Source organism: Sphaeramia orbicularis, chromosome 4 (genome assembly GCF_902148855.1).
Source record: "Sphaeramia orbicularis chromosome 4, fSphaOr1.1, whole genome shotgun sequence".
In the NCBI taxonomy this organism is placed as follows: domain Eukaryota; kingdom Metazoa; phylum Chordata; class Actinopteri; order Kurtiformes; family Apogonidae; genus Sphaeramia; species Sphaeramia orbicularis.
Genome location: NC_043960.1, coordinates 2,738,248 through 2,754,058, shown reverse-complemented (window position 1 = coordinate 2,754,058; position 15,811 = coordinate 2,738,248). Strand labels below are relative to the sequence as shown.

General features: G+C 39.6%; 1 protein-coding gene across 2 annotated transcripts; it reads left to right on the top strand.

Moving 5' to 3' along the window:
* Positions 1 to 1,330: 1,330 nt before the first annotated feature.
* nr2f6b (nuclear receptor subfamily 2, group F, member 6b) lies at positions 1,331 to 14,574 on the top strand. Of its 2 annotated transcripts, none has more exons than XM_030132615.1 (5): positions 1,331 to 3,242; positions 4,053 to 4,147; positions 9,534 to 9,868; positions 10,848 to 11,089; positions 13,682 to 14,574. In XM_030132615.1, the coding sequence occupies exons 1-5, from the start codon at positions 2,974 to 2,976 to the stop codon at positions 13,959 to 13,961; spliced, it is 1,221 nt and encodes a 406-aa protein (XP_029988475.1). In that variant the 5' UTR covers positions 1,331 to 2,973; the 3' UTR covers positions 13,962 to 14,574. The 2 variants fall into 2 exon arrangements, with proteins under 2 accessions (XP_029988475.1, XP_029988474.1); XM_030132614.1 differs by having other exon boundaries at positions 1,335 to 3,242; positions 10,848 to 11,094; positions 13,687 to 14,573.
* Positions 14,575 to 15,811: the final 1,237 nt, after the last annotated feature.

Sequence of the window (15,811 nt, the reverse complement as noted above, 5' to 3'; positions counted from 1 at the left end):
AAACTCAACAAGTCTTCTTTCCTGGTTAAATAAAGGTTAAATAAAAATACAACTACAACAACAACTACGACTACTACTACTACTACTACTACTAATTCATAATAGTGAAAACATGTAACACTGAAATTCCTCCTCACTTTGGTTTCAAGCTAAAACTGTACAAATCAGTGTGATATCATGAAATCACATAAATATGAACGTCACTTTACTTGGCATGTTATCAGTACGCATTACAAGCTTTCCGTGTGTATGTTCACACCAGGTCAAATACCACGCACTGAGGGTTAGGGTTAGGAGTTAGGAGTAGGGTCAGGGTTATGTGAACCAGAGATCTTGGCGTAAATTGACACGCAATCACATGGCGTTGAATAGCAAGCGAAAGGATGAAAATGCGTACGTATAGCATGCCAAATACCATAAAAACTGGCGTGACTTACGACGTGATTTCATGTGATCAGTCTCTACAAACTGTATTTAATGTGGTGGCTTGTTACCTGCAAATACGTGTGGTAGATTTAAATGTAACAACCATGAATCAAGGCTGTTGTTTCTCTTTCATTTCATGGCTTAAACCAAACACCAAGCTACATAACCACCTTCCTTACATGTTACCTCCGTCTTAATACTTTTCTCTGTTGTTACACATAAATGTCGTAGAGTGGGCGGCATTGAAGATAAAAGATAATAAAAAGCAGATTCATCCACTATCTGAGTAATTCCTTGTGATACTTGGCTGCTTTCAAGGTCGTAAACTCTGGGTACGTCTTCTATCTTACACATTTATTCGAACCCTGACAGTATTTCGGCATTAACAGCCCGATTTAATGGAAAAGCAGTGCTCGATCGCTAATTTGCGAACGTGGGCCCAAAAACACGAGCAGTTTGGAAAGTATCCCGGTGTCCTTTACACAGACCTGTGAGTGTGTGCGTCAGGTGTGAAAAGGAGCCGCTGGCGTATCACATAACCTTTTGACAAGTTGCTCAACAACAACAGACCCTCCCTGTTATTATTGGGTCAACAAAGTCAGAGGAAGTGTTTAGGATTAGAGTGGAGTGGAGAACATGAGAGCGGGACGTTGCCATGCACTCGATGTGTCCGCCCGAGACCCCCCCCACTCCCCTCCCCTCCTTTCTGTCTTTGTCGTACGGCAGCGTTGGGGTTAACTCCTCCTCTGCTCCCGGGGTCAGGGGGAAACGGGCAGCCAGGCATTCTTTCTATGTGTGTGTGTGTGTGTGTGTGTGTGTGTGTGTTTGTGTGCGGCTGTAGCCCACTCTGTGCTCTTTGACTCCGCCGGCCTTATAAGGCATCCAGCGCCATGGCAACCACAGGGCTTGAATAGCAGTGTCAAATCCCTCAGCACACAGACACACGCTCACTCTCCCTAAAGGAGGGAGCGAAGCACAGACACAGGGAGGGATTGACTCGCAGGAGAAGAGGAGGCTATCTCTAGGCTGCTCTCCACAAGCAGCGTCTGGCTTTCACTAAAGGTCTGTGACTGTTTTTTCCTGCGCTTGTTTGCCTAATTTATTCCTGCCTGGGCCAACAGAAAGGAGGGCGGAAAGAAAAGAAAAAAAAAAAAAAAAAAAAAAAAAAAAAAAAGGACAGGCTGAATAGTAAAGAGTGCAACAGTACACCCTGACTCGCTGAAAGGGAATGCAGAGAGGTCCTGGCCTCTGGTTGTTACTGCTGGATGGACAAGCACTGACAAAACAAGAGAGCGAACAGAGAGACAACACTGGTGGAGCGTTCAGAGCCCAGGCGCAACTGCGACTATAAGAGCCGGGAGATTTCTCAACTCGTCTTTTGTTTTGGATTTTTGTGTTTTGGGTTATTTTCTGTGACATTTGAGCCATTGGCAGCTGCGGCAGAAGTTCGAGAAACCACAAGAAGACATTATTTCCCTACAGGCAACAAAGCAGGAGGACTACTTTGATGAACTTTTGTTGTCGCAGAAACCACCGAGACATTATTTAAAGAGTGAAAAGAGTCTATTGTCTTGTTCGGCTCTCTCGGCTCACTCTGGATCCTTGTGGTTATTTTAAGGGCACGGAAGCCAACATACTCAATACCACATTACTACTGAGGCTGAAGGCAGGAGGACGTTTCAGCGCGGTGGTCATCTCTCTTCAGAACACCAAAGGAGGGGAAACTTTCATTGGCTTCTGCTTTTATGCCTGAAGATTTCTAGAGGGAAATATTAGCGTATTTGTTCTGTAACAGCCTCAACAAGTCAGAAGTGAGTCTGGACTAGAACTGCCTCAGATCAGCAGATAACACCACTGCAAGTCAGGAACTGGTTGGACTAGTTTATAAAGTTGGAGGAGAGGGCAGGGCAGTTTAACCCTGCCTGAAGGAGAGCACTGTTTTATCTTCCTCCTACTTGTTCGTTCAGGAGGAAACAGTCCGTTGAGAGACAGAGGTCTAGGTTCTTTTCCCTTGGAGAACAGCTCTGTTTTGCCGCTTGTCACTATGCTTCAGGATAGGTGAGGTGTTTTTTTTTTCTTCTTCGTCCAACAGAAAGAAAGTGAGAGGGAGGGAGAAAGAGAGAGGGAGTCAAAGTGTAATTTATTGTTTCCTGTGAAAGAGCAGGCTGCACCCTTTTCTCCAGCCTGAACTCTGAACCACTCAATGTGTGTCTGAAGTTTTCTCAGACCTCGATAGCCATTGATCAGAGGGAGGTCAGGGCAAAAAACACAAGGAACGACGAAGAGGGGAGCGGAGGGATTAAAGACCAAGGAGAAAACAGCACCGAGAAGGACCTTCAGGTCACTCCAACCAGACAGCGAGAGGAGAAAGGTCAACGCGGGGGGGAGTCCGACACGATACTTTTAGATCTTCATGGACAAAACCTGCTTTGATTATCACCCCGGGGTCACTTTTAGTCCGTTTTAAAGTTTAGAGGTTAGTTTAAAGCCCGTGGACAGGGCGGGACTGTGCATGATCCACTTATAGGACTGTGAGGCTCAGAGAATATGGCCATGGTGAGCGGGGGATGGGGAAACCCCAACGGGGACACTAATGGACTCGGGGAGAAGGCTTACCTGAGGAGGGAGGACGAGGACGGATCCCCCCAGGCCGGGAGCAGCGACGTGGACGTGGGGGACGAGGACAAGGCCTGCGTGGTGGACTGTGTGGTGTGCGGGGACAAGTCCAGCGGAAAACACTACGGCGTGTTCACCTGCGAGGGCTGCAAGAGCTTCTTCAAAAGGAGCATCCGACGAAACCTCAGCTACTCCTGCAGGTAGAAAACACAAGCTGATGAATTATTCTGTTTACAGGCAGAACAGCGAGTCGAGTTAAAAAGGGGGAACATTTCATTTATTTTGCTCACATTCTGTTGGAACTAAATTGTCTTTTTTTTTTTTTTTTTTTTTTTTTTAAAGTGCAGTACACAACATTTCATAGACTTTGTGATTTATGTGGGAACATTAAGTGTGTGTGTAGCTATTCGCATTCATTCAGGAGCTGCCAGATAAGTCCATTCCTCACTCCAGAATGAAATGTTACAACCTTGGATATGTCTCGCAAACAGCCCTGGAAAAAAATGAAAGCCCTGAAGGTCAGTCATGTGAGGATGGATTGCCTCAGAAGGTCAACATTCCCATTATTCTTAACCACAGGAACACAATGTTGCAACTCAATTCTCTGCTCTCACTAAGGCAACTCACAGCCACTGAATATACAATAGATATTTCTCAGCCTCAGTAATGCACTAACTCTGAATGGAAGGTGTCTTTTCGTCAGTTCATCACCTCCAGGGCTGAAAGGTCTCTCTTTGAAATGTTGGCAGACCTCGTCCTGCTGCAAAAGGCAACACAAGGGTGTGTACGGCTGATGATTTACAAAGGTCACAGCCTTGATAGTTTTTCAGCCACGCCAGCTCGCACAGTTCACTCATCACAGGGGTCAGAGAGAGGGGGAAAAGCATGGAGGGGGGGTGGGATTATGTACACTCAAAAGCAATTTAAATACCGGAAATTCACTTTATGTTTACACTTATTTGAAGCGTTATCTGTCATCGTCGTCTGAAGTGTTTTGTTCCTTTGTGCAGATCAAATCGAGAATGCCAAATTGACCAGCATCACCGCAACCAGTGCCAATACTGTCGCCTGAAGAAATGTTTCCGTGTTGGAATGCGTAAAGAAGGTATTCAACATTTTTCCAGCACATACATGACTTTCCAACCATTACTGTTGTACTTGGCAGAAGATCCTTAACTTGAAGCAGCACTGATCAATAGCTCTTTAACAACACCGACTCAAATGACTTTTTGTTAAGAGAAAAGAGCTGCTTGTAATCACAACAGAACTGAAACTGACTACCCAGCTCTGTTTTTCCCTCAGCTTTACAAGGTGTTTCAGCGTTTTGTGGTTCTTTGTTTAGATTTTACAGCTGTCACTGTTTTGGTTAATGCTCACAGTCATAAGGGCAGTGAACGCACCGTTTACAGCAGCAGGTTGAGGCTTTTATTAGTGGAAAGGTTCTGATAAATCGACTACACGACACCTGCCCGGTACTAAACAGCAGACAGACATATATGGAGAACAGATTGAAGTCTTCAGCACAGCAAATGTCTTAGGAGAGAATAGGTCAAAGTGGTGCTTTGACTCTCTACACTGCCCCCAGGTGGACAAAAAAGTAGAGCTGCGTAATTAACTGAATCTGCGCACTCTCCCAAATAACCCAACTAACAGGCTTAACTGCGAAGTCGTACATAATAATTGCAAAATTCACTGAATCGTGCAGCCTTAAAAGACAGAATTCACAAGTAGAAGCACTCTGCACAATTCAAAATACTTATAAAACTTAAATGTCTCATAGGTTTCACAATGAGATTATGTGATTTTCATAAGAACCTGAAATATACAAAGACTGTGCATGTGTTATTTGTAATAGTAAACAAAATTAATATTAATGTTATTCATAATACTAAGAGAATCTGACAAAAACCCATGAAATTTTGAGGAAAGAAAAAGTTTTTGTTGGAAAATTGGACTTTGTGACTTCAAATACTCACAACTAAAGGCTTTTGATGTGTGACTTAATTCTCGTAACATTAAAACTTTATTACTGAAATCTCTGTTTATTAAACTACCATACTGTGACCATAATACTTGGTTGTTTAGTGCAGAGCTCAAATGCACAAAAGTAAAAACATGGCATCTTAAGTCACTGCATTATTACAACTAGCATCGCTGTTCATGCAGAATTTTAATTTGGTAGCTAATCATGCATAATTTAATTAAATCAATTATTAATTGTTATTAATATATACACATTCTATTAAAACTAATGGTTTATTCGAAATCTTAATCTGCAAAGAATCAACAGTTTTCTAATAGAATATGGTTAAATACATCAGGAAACACAACTTGAATATATTTGCGTAAAACAGCCACATGCTTTTCTATAACAAATAATCTGATTAATGCATAAATACCCTGATACAAAGTGAACCCACACAAGGTCAAATTCACAAAAACTCATTGAGAAATAAGCAAAAAAGAGAGAAATGGACGATTCACAGAAAAAGTGCCTCCTTTAACAGAAACTGTGACATTTGCCAGTGATCCAGGCGCAATATTTATACTGTCAACTGAGGCATGTTTTCAGACTGCTGCTCAACTCCCTGCAGCTGCTGGGATTCAGGGACGGGGGGTGACAAGAAAAAACTCTGCTGATTTGCATAATAGTAAAAGCAGTAAGTTCACAGAGCCCTGTCCTCTAATAGAAGACACCCCGAGCTGCCCGAGCCTGCAGTGAAATACCCTGTATATGTCAAATATTTGTACAATTCTGCTAAAGGGACAGATGAGAAAACATTTCCCTGCTTTATTGCGTTACAAACGGTTTCAGCACATTTTAATTCACTGTCATGTTCAGTATGAAGTCAGCTGACAGTCTGAAGTCTGTAATTGTAGTCCAGTATAAGTAACCCCGCTTGTATTTCACTCTGTGTCAGTGGATACCGAGCTTCACATACATAATGTGCTCTGAGGTGACAGTTTGCCAGGGGTTATATTGGGCCTGGTTATTAATGAACCATGCTGACTGCGGCTGTGACGCAGGTTGCACTGTTTCCACATTACCTGGAAATGTGCAGATCACCTTTAACCCAGACGGGGAAGCAACTTCTCAGGCTGCTTTAAGTGAGAATGTGGCACAACAATGGAAACTATTTTTAGACCAGTTTAAAACAGTTCAATGTGATTATTAAAAATCTGAGGGCAGTTGTATATTAACCTCATTTTACAGATTTTATTTACTAAAGACAAAGCCAAAGTTAATCTACTGATGCACTTCAGTCAATCAAATTTTATTTATATGGCGCCAAATCATAACAAAAGTTATCTCATGACACTTTACATATAGAGCGGGTCAAAACCAGACACTTAACTCAATATTCATGATTTTGAGAAACTTTTTTTTTTTTGCTAAAATCTTCAACTCTAAGTTAGTGAATCACTGAATCAAATGCATAAATTACGTTATTAATTAGTTGGTGGAGACTGGTATTTTGTTTCCCTATCAGCCAACCACATCGTAACTTGAATAAAAATAACATGCTATATTCAGCTCCTCATCAGTCATTTTAATTTGTCCTTAAAGGCCCTGTGTGTAAGATTAAGAGTGGGGGGTTTAGGAGGGTCTAACTGCAGAAATGGATTCTAATATTCATATTTGTGTTTTCATTAGTGCAGTGATTCCCAAAGTTTCTAACTTTTTGAGACCCAAATGAGAAATGTGGCATTCATATTATCATAAAATCTTTTTTAATACTGAAAATGCATCCGTATATCAGAGCACATTCATGTTTCTTTAAATATAAAAGGTCAGACATTTAAGAATTTATATCAATTATTATTTTGATTACGAACAAAACAAGCACTGAATCAGCAAAATGCATAAATTGTCAAAAATAAATAAAAGAGTTGAGAAATTTAACACAAATTAACAAAAATAAATCCGAAACTGGAATAAAGTGAATACAGCAATCAAGAAAATGAAGAAAGATGCAAAAAATAAACAGGAAACTTAACAAAAATTTGTCAAATTATCAAGAAAATGAAAAACAAAAAACCTGAAACAGAAGATAATAATCAGGAACTTAGAGTAAACAATCAAGAAAAGAAACAAGGAATACAATATTATATGAATACTCCGACACAAAGAAGTCAGTTAAAAGTGCAACAGCGTCAAAATTAAATGGACTCAAGTATGTCAAAAAAAAAAAAAGTATCTCAGATTTACTGAAGTATGAATTTGACAGACTTGTACTTTATCCATTTCATACAACTTTTAATTTCTCTTACTTTTAATTACTGAATTTCAAGTAATTTTACATTACTTTTTAGAGGGAAATAACTTTATTCCTCTATGTATTTGACTTGCAAAGCCGAGTATAAGCCTATACAAATAGAATCCTGTTCTCATGGTTCTAATCCACCCATTATTCCATGGAACCACCTACATTTGAGTCCAAGGAGGCAAATTAGTGCCTTTTGGCTTCAGATACTGTCTGCAGTGAGACTGGATAACAGCGGACAAACTCAGATCAGCATACATGAAGTATATTTGTACATTTGGGTTCAGAGGATAAACCCAATTCTTTTTAATTCCCTTCAAACTCTCAGACCCACTGGAACACACTCTTATTTTTGTAGGAGACATGGATCCAACTCCACCTGGTAATTATCTCAACTTTTGACTTCTCACATTCAACATTGTGTTTCATGGTTAAAAGTTGCTCTGGTGGTAAAAGTTTAATTTTAGTACCATAATGTTTGGAACAGTGGGAGATGTTTTCTATATAAATGTTCAGTTTTGTCCCAGTTTTACAGTGTTCTGTATTTCCTTACCTTTTTTATCATCTGGCTGTTCCAAACTTCTACAACTGAACACCAAAAGAGACATTTAGCATTTCCCCGTGTCCGAAACCTGCAAAAAAAAAAAAACATATATCATAAATTGCCATAAAATCTAACATATATTACTCACTTTTGCACACTCAAAACAATGACTAATGTCGCTCATATCAGTAGCATTAAGCTAGTTAGCTAACTTCACAGTGCCAAACCACGGACACTTTAGCTTAAATTTTGCGGTATTTTCGATTTAAGTACAAATAAAAATGATCATATCATGTTTCCAGTGGACTGGTGACCCGTGTACTACTCATTTGTCCTTACCAGGGCCGAGAAACTAGTGTTATCTTTAGTGTTTTAGCCGTACTAACTTGGATCCCACTTCAGACTCAGGTGTTTGTTTTAGCTAAAAACACTGACCAACAGCCACAGCCGTCCGCCATCTTGGACCGGTCAACGTCACCTCCTATAAACTATGTATTAGAACCACCACATTTATTTCTCATCTGTAAAAATATATGTTTATTATTTATTTATGATAAAAAATGTAAATAAATGTTTCTGAGATGTACTTTTTAAAATTCATTCAAATGCATCAGTCATTTGCAATCAGTCACTTCCGTTTACAGGTTAGTATGGCAGCAATGATGACTTACAATCCAACAGCCAATAATAATAATAATAATAATAATAATAATAATAACAGTGGCATACAATGATGCTCTAAGACTTTTATTGAAAAAGCCCAGATGGACCAGTGCCAGTGAATTGTTTATGTCTAATCATGTAAATTCATTGCATGCTGTGCTGAGAAATCTGATGTTTAAATGTATGTGTCGCCTGAATCACTTGGAAAATACTGTCATTTTATTGCTGACAAAACCTGCATATAGTGCTGTACGTTGCATATATTGGTTCTGGAAACACTGGTATGACTGCCTCTGGAAAGTATAGTTTGTTTGTTTGTTTGTTTTTTTTATTTATGTTTTTTTTTTTTTATTGTGTTTGTATTTATCTGTTTGCTTTTTAATGTGGACCATGAATCTGCAATAAAGCCTATCTATCTATCTATCTATCTATCTATCTATCTATCTATCTATCTATCTATCTATCTATCTATCTATCTATCTATCTATCTATCTATCTATCTATCTATCTATCTATCTATCTAATAATAATAATAATAATAATAATAATAATAATAATAATAATAATACATCAGTTTTATGCAGTGCTGTTCTAGGTACTCACAGATGCTAAAACCATTGCAATAAACCACATTTCACTGTCAAAACATTGTTCAGTTATTGCATCTCCAAGCTTGAGATGCCATTAAGCTTTTTTTATTTATTTTATTGACACAACTATTGGGACAATTTAAGTTTTTACCATTTCCCAGCTTTTTAGTGATTCTTGGGGACAGATCATTGTAAACAAGAAGTGGTTGTGAGTTGACCTAAATAAAGGTGAAATAAAATAAAAATGGGATTTTGTTTAAAAACAAAGTAAAGTCTTACCTAGATCAGTTCTTAGGCCCAGTCCAGCCCATGGTTTTTGATTCCTACAGGGCCTTATACACAGACAAACCTGCCATACAGTAAACTTCTCCTGTGTCTACCCATAATGCCCTGTGGTCACATGTAATCTGTTGCGTTTTCTTCCTGCAGCAGTTCAGAGAGGTCGCATCCCTCCAGCTCACTCAGTTATCAGCCCCAACTCTCTGGGTGGGGGTATTGGAGGTCCGGGTCCAGGACACGTCGGGGCTGACTACTTCAACGGCCAGCCGGTGTCGGAGCTGATCTCCCAGCTCCTGCGGGCTGAACCGTACCCCAGCACCCGCTTCGGGGCCCCCTACAGCCAGGCTCAGATGCAGACGTCTGCAGGGGGGGCCTCGGTCATGGGCATCGACAGCATCTGTGAGCTGGCGGCCCGCCTCCTCTTCAGCACCATCGAATGGGCCAGAAACATCCCATACTTCCCAGAGCTGCCAGTCTCAGAGCAGGTCAGAGTCTGGAAATACTTTTGGTTTGGGAAAATATGTTGAAATTTATGGAATTTTGTGCTTCAATAAATGAACAGTTAAATGTATGACAGATGTTTGTGTTTTGAATATTTTGTGTTTTTTGTTTTTTTTTTATTTGTTTGTTTCAAAAGGTGTGGCTGCATCAGACAGACACAAAAGAAAGTAATTTTTTAAAATTATCTCCTCAAACATCCAGATTTGACCTCAATGGAACATCGAAGCAGACTGTTAAAGTGCATATTACAATTATACTGTAAATATATACTAAAAAATACTGAAAATAAACAAAAATACTGAAAATATGCAAGACACAGAGTAGAAGAAATACAGTTGCAGAAAAAAACTAGTAAGTTATAAATACAAGATTTGACAAAAAAGTGTAAGAAAAGTAAATAAGAAAACTAAACTGTGTACACATGAGGGCACAGTGTCTCCTTCTGTATAGTTAAGTGCATTTTTGTGCATTTGGGATATAGAATACAGTTGCAGAAAAAATTATTAGAACACCCTTGTTTTCTTCAATTTCTTGTTCATTTTAATGCCTGGTCCAACTAAAGGTCCATTTATTTGGACAAATGTAATGATAATGACAAAAATAGCTCATAGTAGTTTAATTTCAGAGCTGACATCTATCCATTTAACAGGTTTTCTTGATAAAAAACCAAAATCACTTCAGTTCTTCCATCAGTATCTGTCATTGTACTGACAAAAACAGTGCTTTTATTCATTCCATGTTTTCTTTTCTGTCTGTTTTAGTCACATGACACACACAGGAGTTAGGACTGGATTGCATAACCATTGTTTTTGATGACTTTTATGAGACTGTATGTGCAATAAATATATAATATACATAAGGATATGGGCAAGAAAGTCAGATTTGGGCCACCTGTACCTGCAGTATAGATGCAGTGTTAAAGTATCGATCAGTGACTGTTGTACTTCCTGTTTCCTCCTACAGGTGGCGCTGTTGAGGCTCAGCTGGAGTGAGCTGTTCATCCTGAATGCGGCTCAGTCCGCCCTCCCTCTGCACATGGCTCCCCTGTTGGCGGCGGCCGGGTTCCACTCGTCGCCCATGTCCGCCGAGCGCGTGGTGTCCTTCATGGACCAGGTCCGGGTCTTCCAGGACCAGGTGGACAAGCTGAACCGGCTCCAGGTGGATTCGGCTGAGTACAGCTGCCTCAAAGCCATTGCACTCTTTTCACCTGGTGAGTCTGGAGTGTGGAGTTGAACTGGATATGGTGGCTGTAAACTAAGACCAAGTGTGTAAATGGACTGTGGTAGAACGTAACACAACACTGGAGCTCAAGTGGTGCACTTAAGGACAAATTTAAGGCACTTGTACTTTATTATTTCCATTTTATGTAACTTTATACTTCTGCTTCTCAGCCTCTCATGTACTTTTCATGCCACTACATTTGTCTGACACATGTAGTCACTTTTCAGATACAGATTTCCATCCGTTTCCTTTATGTCATGTGAAAACCATGAGGTGTTTGTGACCTTCAGCTTCAACCCCTCAAGTTAAAGAAACCCTTTAAAAACCTTTTTGGTTCTCACATGACAGCGACTCTACAAATACATGAGGATCTTATTGAATACAATGCATTTCTGTGGATTAGAGTAAAAACAGAATAGCTCAACGTTAAAGAAAATGTCACAAAAAAACATCAGATATAAAAGTAAAAGACCATCAGGGACCATTTTACTGCTTAGTGACCTCTTTTTACTTTACATTCTTTTTACTTGAGTGAGGTATTTGTAATCCAGAACCCTTACTTTTGCATTTTTTTTTGTACTTTATTTTTTATTGTTTTAATATAAAATACAAAACAAACAGAAACACAGTCACAGGTCACAGGTACAGACATTTACGTACTGTTTACTGTCCACAGATTGAATGAAAAAGTCCCATTTTTTCCAGTGCTTTACACCCTTATGCTGTTGTAGGCGGAGATTGTATGTCATCATTTCCATTAAATGGATCTGGTTGACTACTTTTGCATTTTAAAGATTGCACACTGAACCTTAAAATAAGACTTCTTCATGGGTCTTGCACCGTACGTCATGTTCAAAGTGTCATCAAATGCTGAAACAGAACGTTCAACAGAGTAAAAAACAGAAAGGATTTGGGCTCTGGTGTAGATGAGTGAAGTAGAAATGGAGTAAAGAGCAGAAGTTTGATTTTAGGGGGTGGTTATGGAGCCAAAAGGATGACTTGATGGCAGGGTCCAGCCGACTGAGCCGAGTTTCGCTGGTTTAAATATGCAAATAATATCCAAATGGCGCCCTCCTAGCCCCTCCCCTCAAACCCTCCCCTCCACGCCAAAAAGGTCACACAACGTTGGAACTGAAAATCCACAGTAAGCGTAAAAAATCTCGAAATTATAAACCGTGATCGATAAAACAGTGACATCAAATAAAAATAATATGATTTTCAGTCAAAAACACATCAGAATGCAAAAAAATAAGAAAAATGAAATAATAGAACATTTGATGTCTATGTTTTAAACTTCAGTGAAATGTTATCAGTGCCAGTACCTGTTCTGATGCCATTGCAATTTTTTACAGTACACCTTTTTCAATGCCAGTGTTTCTTTTTTCAGTTTCAGGGTGTGTTTTCAATGCAAAATTTTAGTTTCCATATCAAACATTAAAGTTGTCACTTTGCCCCCCCCCCCCAAGTACCACAGGCAGCCACAGTTCCATCTGTGTTGCCACAGTAACAGTATGCAACACTAGCACCAGTGTAGACATTCTGTACATCCACATGACTAGAAGAACATCAGCTAAAAACTCAAAGGAACACAGTTCAAACGAGTGCTTGAATGTCTAAACAGGCTAACAGTCTGAGACCACCGTATATTATGAATTATTTTATAAAACAGAATGAGACAAACTTTGCAGCGCTAAGCTAACTCTAAGCAGATCCAACAGTACAAGTATTATTTCACTACTGATAAAAGTCACTTAATGACACAAAAAAGAGCAATTATGAAACAATGACTCTGAAGTTTGTCTGACCTTTGCTGTTTTCTTTTCTTTGCTCGTTTGCTTTAAAAGAATGTATCTTCTTCTATCTGCTAATCCAGTGGCTCCCAAACTTTTTACAATTGAATACCCCCTGAAATATACTTTTGTAGTCAAATACCCCCAACGCTTGCCTCAGCATTTTTGATTGAAACAAAATTAGGCAATATTTGTTCCTGTGCCAAAAGTGTGTTTATATTTTCAAAACTTTATAAACAAACAACACATATTTAACTGTAATATATAAAAAATAACATATTTTTAGAGTAAATTTTGTGCAAAATATAAACTGAAAAGTGCCGTGTTTCACTGATAAGAAAAATAAATAAATTGGTCATTAATTAATAAATGATCCTTCCATCAATAAAACTAATTACTTATCTACTCAAACTCATTTTGAATGATATAAAATAGAAACCCTCTTAAAATGTTGCCAAAGCTTAAATGAGATGATTGACAGTGAAACTATTACTGTGTTTTATATTTCAACATTATTTCTCATTCTTTATTTTGTATTCGGTACATGATGACTTATTTAATGGATGTTCCCAAAATAATTTCCAGTACCCCCTGGGCTTCTTCCAAGTACCCCTGGGGGTACGCGTACCCCACTTTGGGAACCCTTGTCCTAATCCATTGTTTTGTGTCACGTTGAAATGCTTCCCACTGGAAACAAACGGCCCAGAGTTGAACAGGTGAAGCCGGTATCCGCCCAGCAGAAGTGTCACGTCAGACCAGATCCACGCTGACGGTCTGTGTTGTGTTTCCAGATGCTTGTGGTCTGACCGACCCGGCCCACGTGGAGTCCCTGCAGGAGAAAGCCCAGGTGGCGCTGACGGAGTACGAGCGTCTTCAGTACCCGAACCAGCCGCAGCGCTTCGGCCGCCTGCTGCTGCGCCTCCCCGCCCTGCGCGCCGTGCCCGCCAGCCTCATCTCCCAGCTCTTCTTCATGCGTCTGGTCGGAAAAACGCCCATCGAGACGCTGATCCGAGACATGCAGCTCTCAGGGAGCTCCATCAGCTGGCCCTACGCACCGGGACAGTGAACCGGCCCGGATCCGGACCGAGACGGACCCAGATCAGAAGATCAGAGCGAATGTCATGAGTGGGACGAGCCGGGGTCTTCCTCTGGGACCCTCATGTCCGTGTGGAGGTCCGCTTCACTCCCGCTGGTGTTCCAAGTGTCACTGAAGCTGCTGTTAGAAGGCCACATGGGACTGTTTCTGGGTCTGGGTCCGCTTCTGTCCGTCTGGTCCGTTCAGTCTCATTCTGGACGAAAACCAACTGGGCTGAGAAGCGCAGACTGTCCGAGGCCCAGTGCCTGTACTACCTCCTCCCACAGCCCCCCTGACTCTGTGACTGAACCAGGATCTGTGTTTGCTCTCTCTGCTTGGTGTGGTTTTGTTTTAATCAGGTGAAGCCACAGCGGTGCCACGTCCACAGGCTTCAGACGCTCTTCTCTCACCACAGCTGGGACCCGCTGTGCAGATCAGACTGCATGTCAAAGTCTGTCTCCAAATGTGTAACGGACACAGATAATGGAGGGGTGTCAAACATACGGCTCGTGGGCCAAATCCGGCCCATGGGATGAATTTGTGAAGTGCAAAAATTACACTGAAGATATTAACGATCAAGGATGTCAGTCATTTTAGTTCAGGTTCCACATCCAGACCAGTTCAATCTCATGTGGATCACACCAGTAACATACTATCAGAATAACAGAGAAATAATGATAACGCCAAATTTTTCCTTTGTTTTTGTGCAAAAAATTTAAATTAGGACAATGATAAACTTTATTTTTTGAACATAAGTAGGAATAAAATATAAAGGTGAAAAAAAAAGGTAGAGAATCCACAAATATTGAAGGGAAAAAGCTGAACCGAACCAAAAAGGAAAGAAATTACATGAAAATGTTCACCACCACAAATTAGCCTTTCACAAAAAATCCAAACAACTTGAACAATTATGAACAACATGAAATGTCAAAATGGAAGTAAGTGCAATTTTAACAATATTATCACTGTTATTAAATGTTTGGTGCATTTGTACATTCATAGGATCTGAAAGTTGTAATGCACATGAGCTGAAGACACAATACTGTTAAAACTGCACTTATTTTTCTTAATAAATTTCAGGTTGTTTGAGGTTTGTTTTTTTTTTTTTTTTTTACTTTTTTTTACATTTTAAAGATGTAATTTTACTTGTTTCACTTTAAAACAAAAAGAAAAGTTTGGAGCTAACATAATTTACAGATTATTACCCCGCCCCTCGAAGGGGAGGTAAGGGGTATTGTTTTTGGTTTGTTTCTTTCTTTGTTAACATTTTAGCAGCAAAAGTATAGGTTGAATTCATACCAGATAGAGTTTATAGATTCCACTGGTCTACAAGGAAAATGCTTCCAGAATAAAAGTAATGAAATTTTACCACATGAGAGTCACTGATAAAGAAAAATCCAGTCAAAAATGCTGGTTGGCTGAACTTTCCAAGATACAGCCTTGGGTCAAAATGTGAAATTCAAGAATTAACGAGAGAATGGGTTTGACTCCAAAGGAATATTTGTCTCAGAGCTACAAGATCTACTTCAAAACACTGTCTGCACATTAGAATACATTCACTTTACAGCTTCTATTTAGTGGAAGATTTATAAAACTATTATATAAATGTACATAAACCAATATATATGTGGAATAACACTTAATCATATACCATGAAAACATCAGCAAACCGGCACTTTTGTCATTTATTTTCCAATTAATGTTGTTAAAATACGTAACATTTAGCACATTTAATGTCTGAAGCAAATCATTTCTACAAAATTGTAGACCAGTGTTCCCAGTGACCCAGAACAGATGTGATTACAATTTGGGAAAAGTAGGTGAAAGTTCAAATTTTTTAT

Coding starts and splice junctions, on each gene's coding strand:
- nr2f6b (XM_030132615.1), top strand. CDS start 2,974: ATGGCCATGGTGAGCGGGGGATGGGGAAACCCCAACGGGGACACTAAT. Junction 9,869..10,847: donor AGCTGCCAGTCTCAGAGCAG/GTCAGAGTCTGG, acceptor TTCCTCCTACAG/GTGGCGCTGTTGAGGCTCAG. Junction 11,090..13,681: donor AAAGCCATTGCACTCTTTTC/ACCTGGTGAGTC, acceptor CTGTGTTGTGTT/TCCAGATGCTTGTGGTCTGA.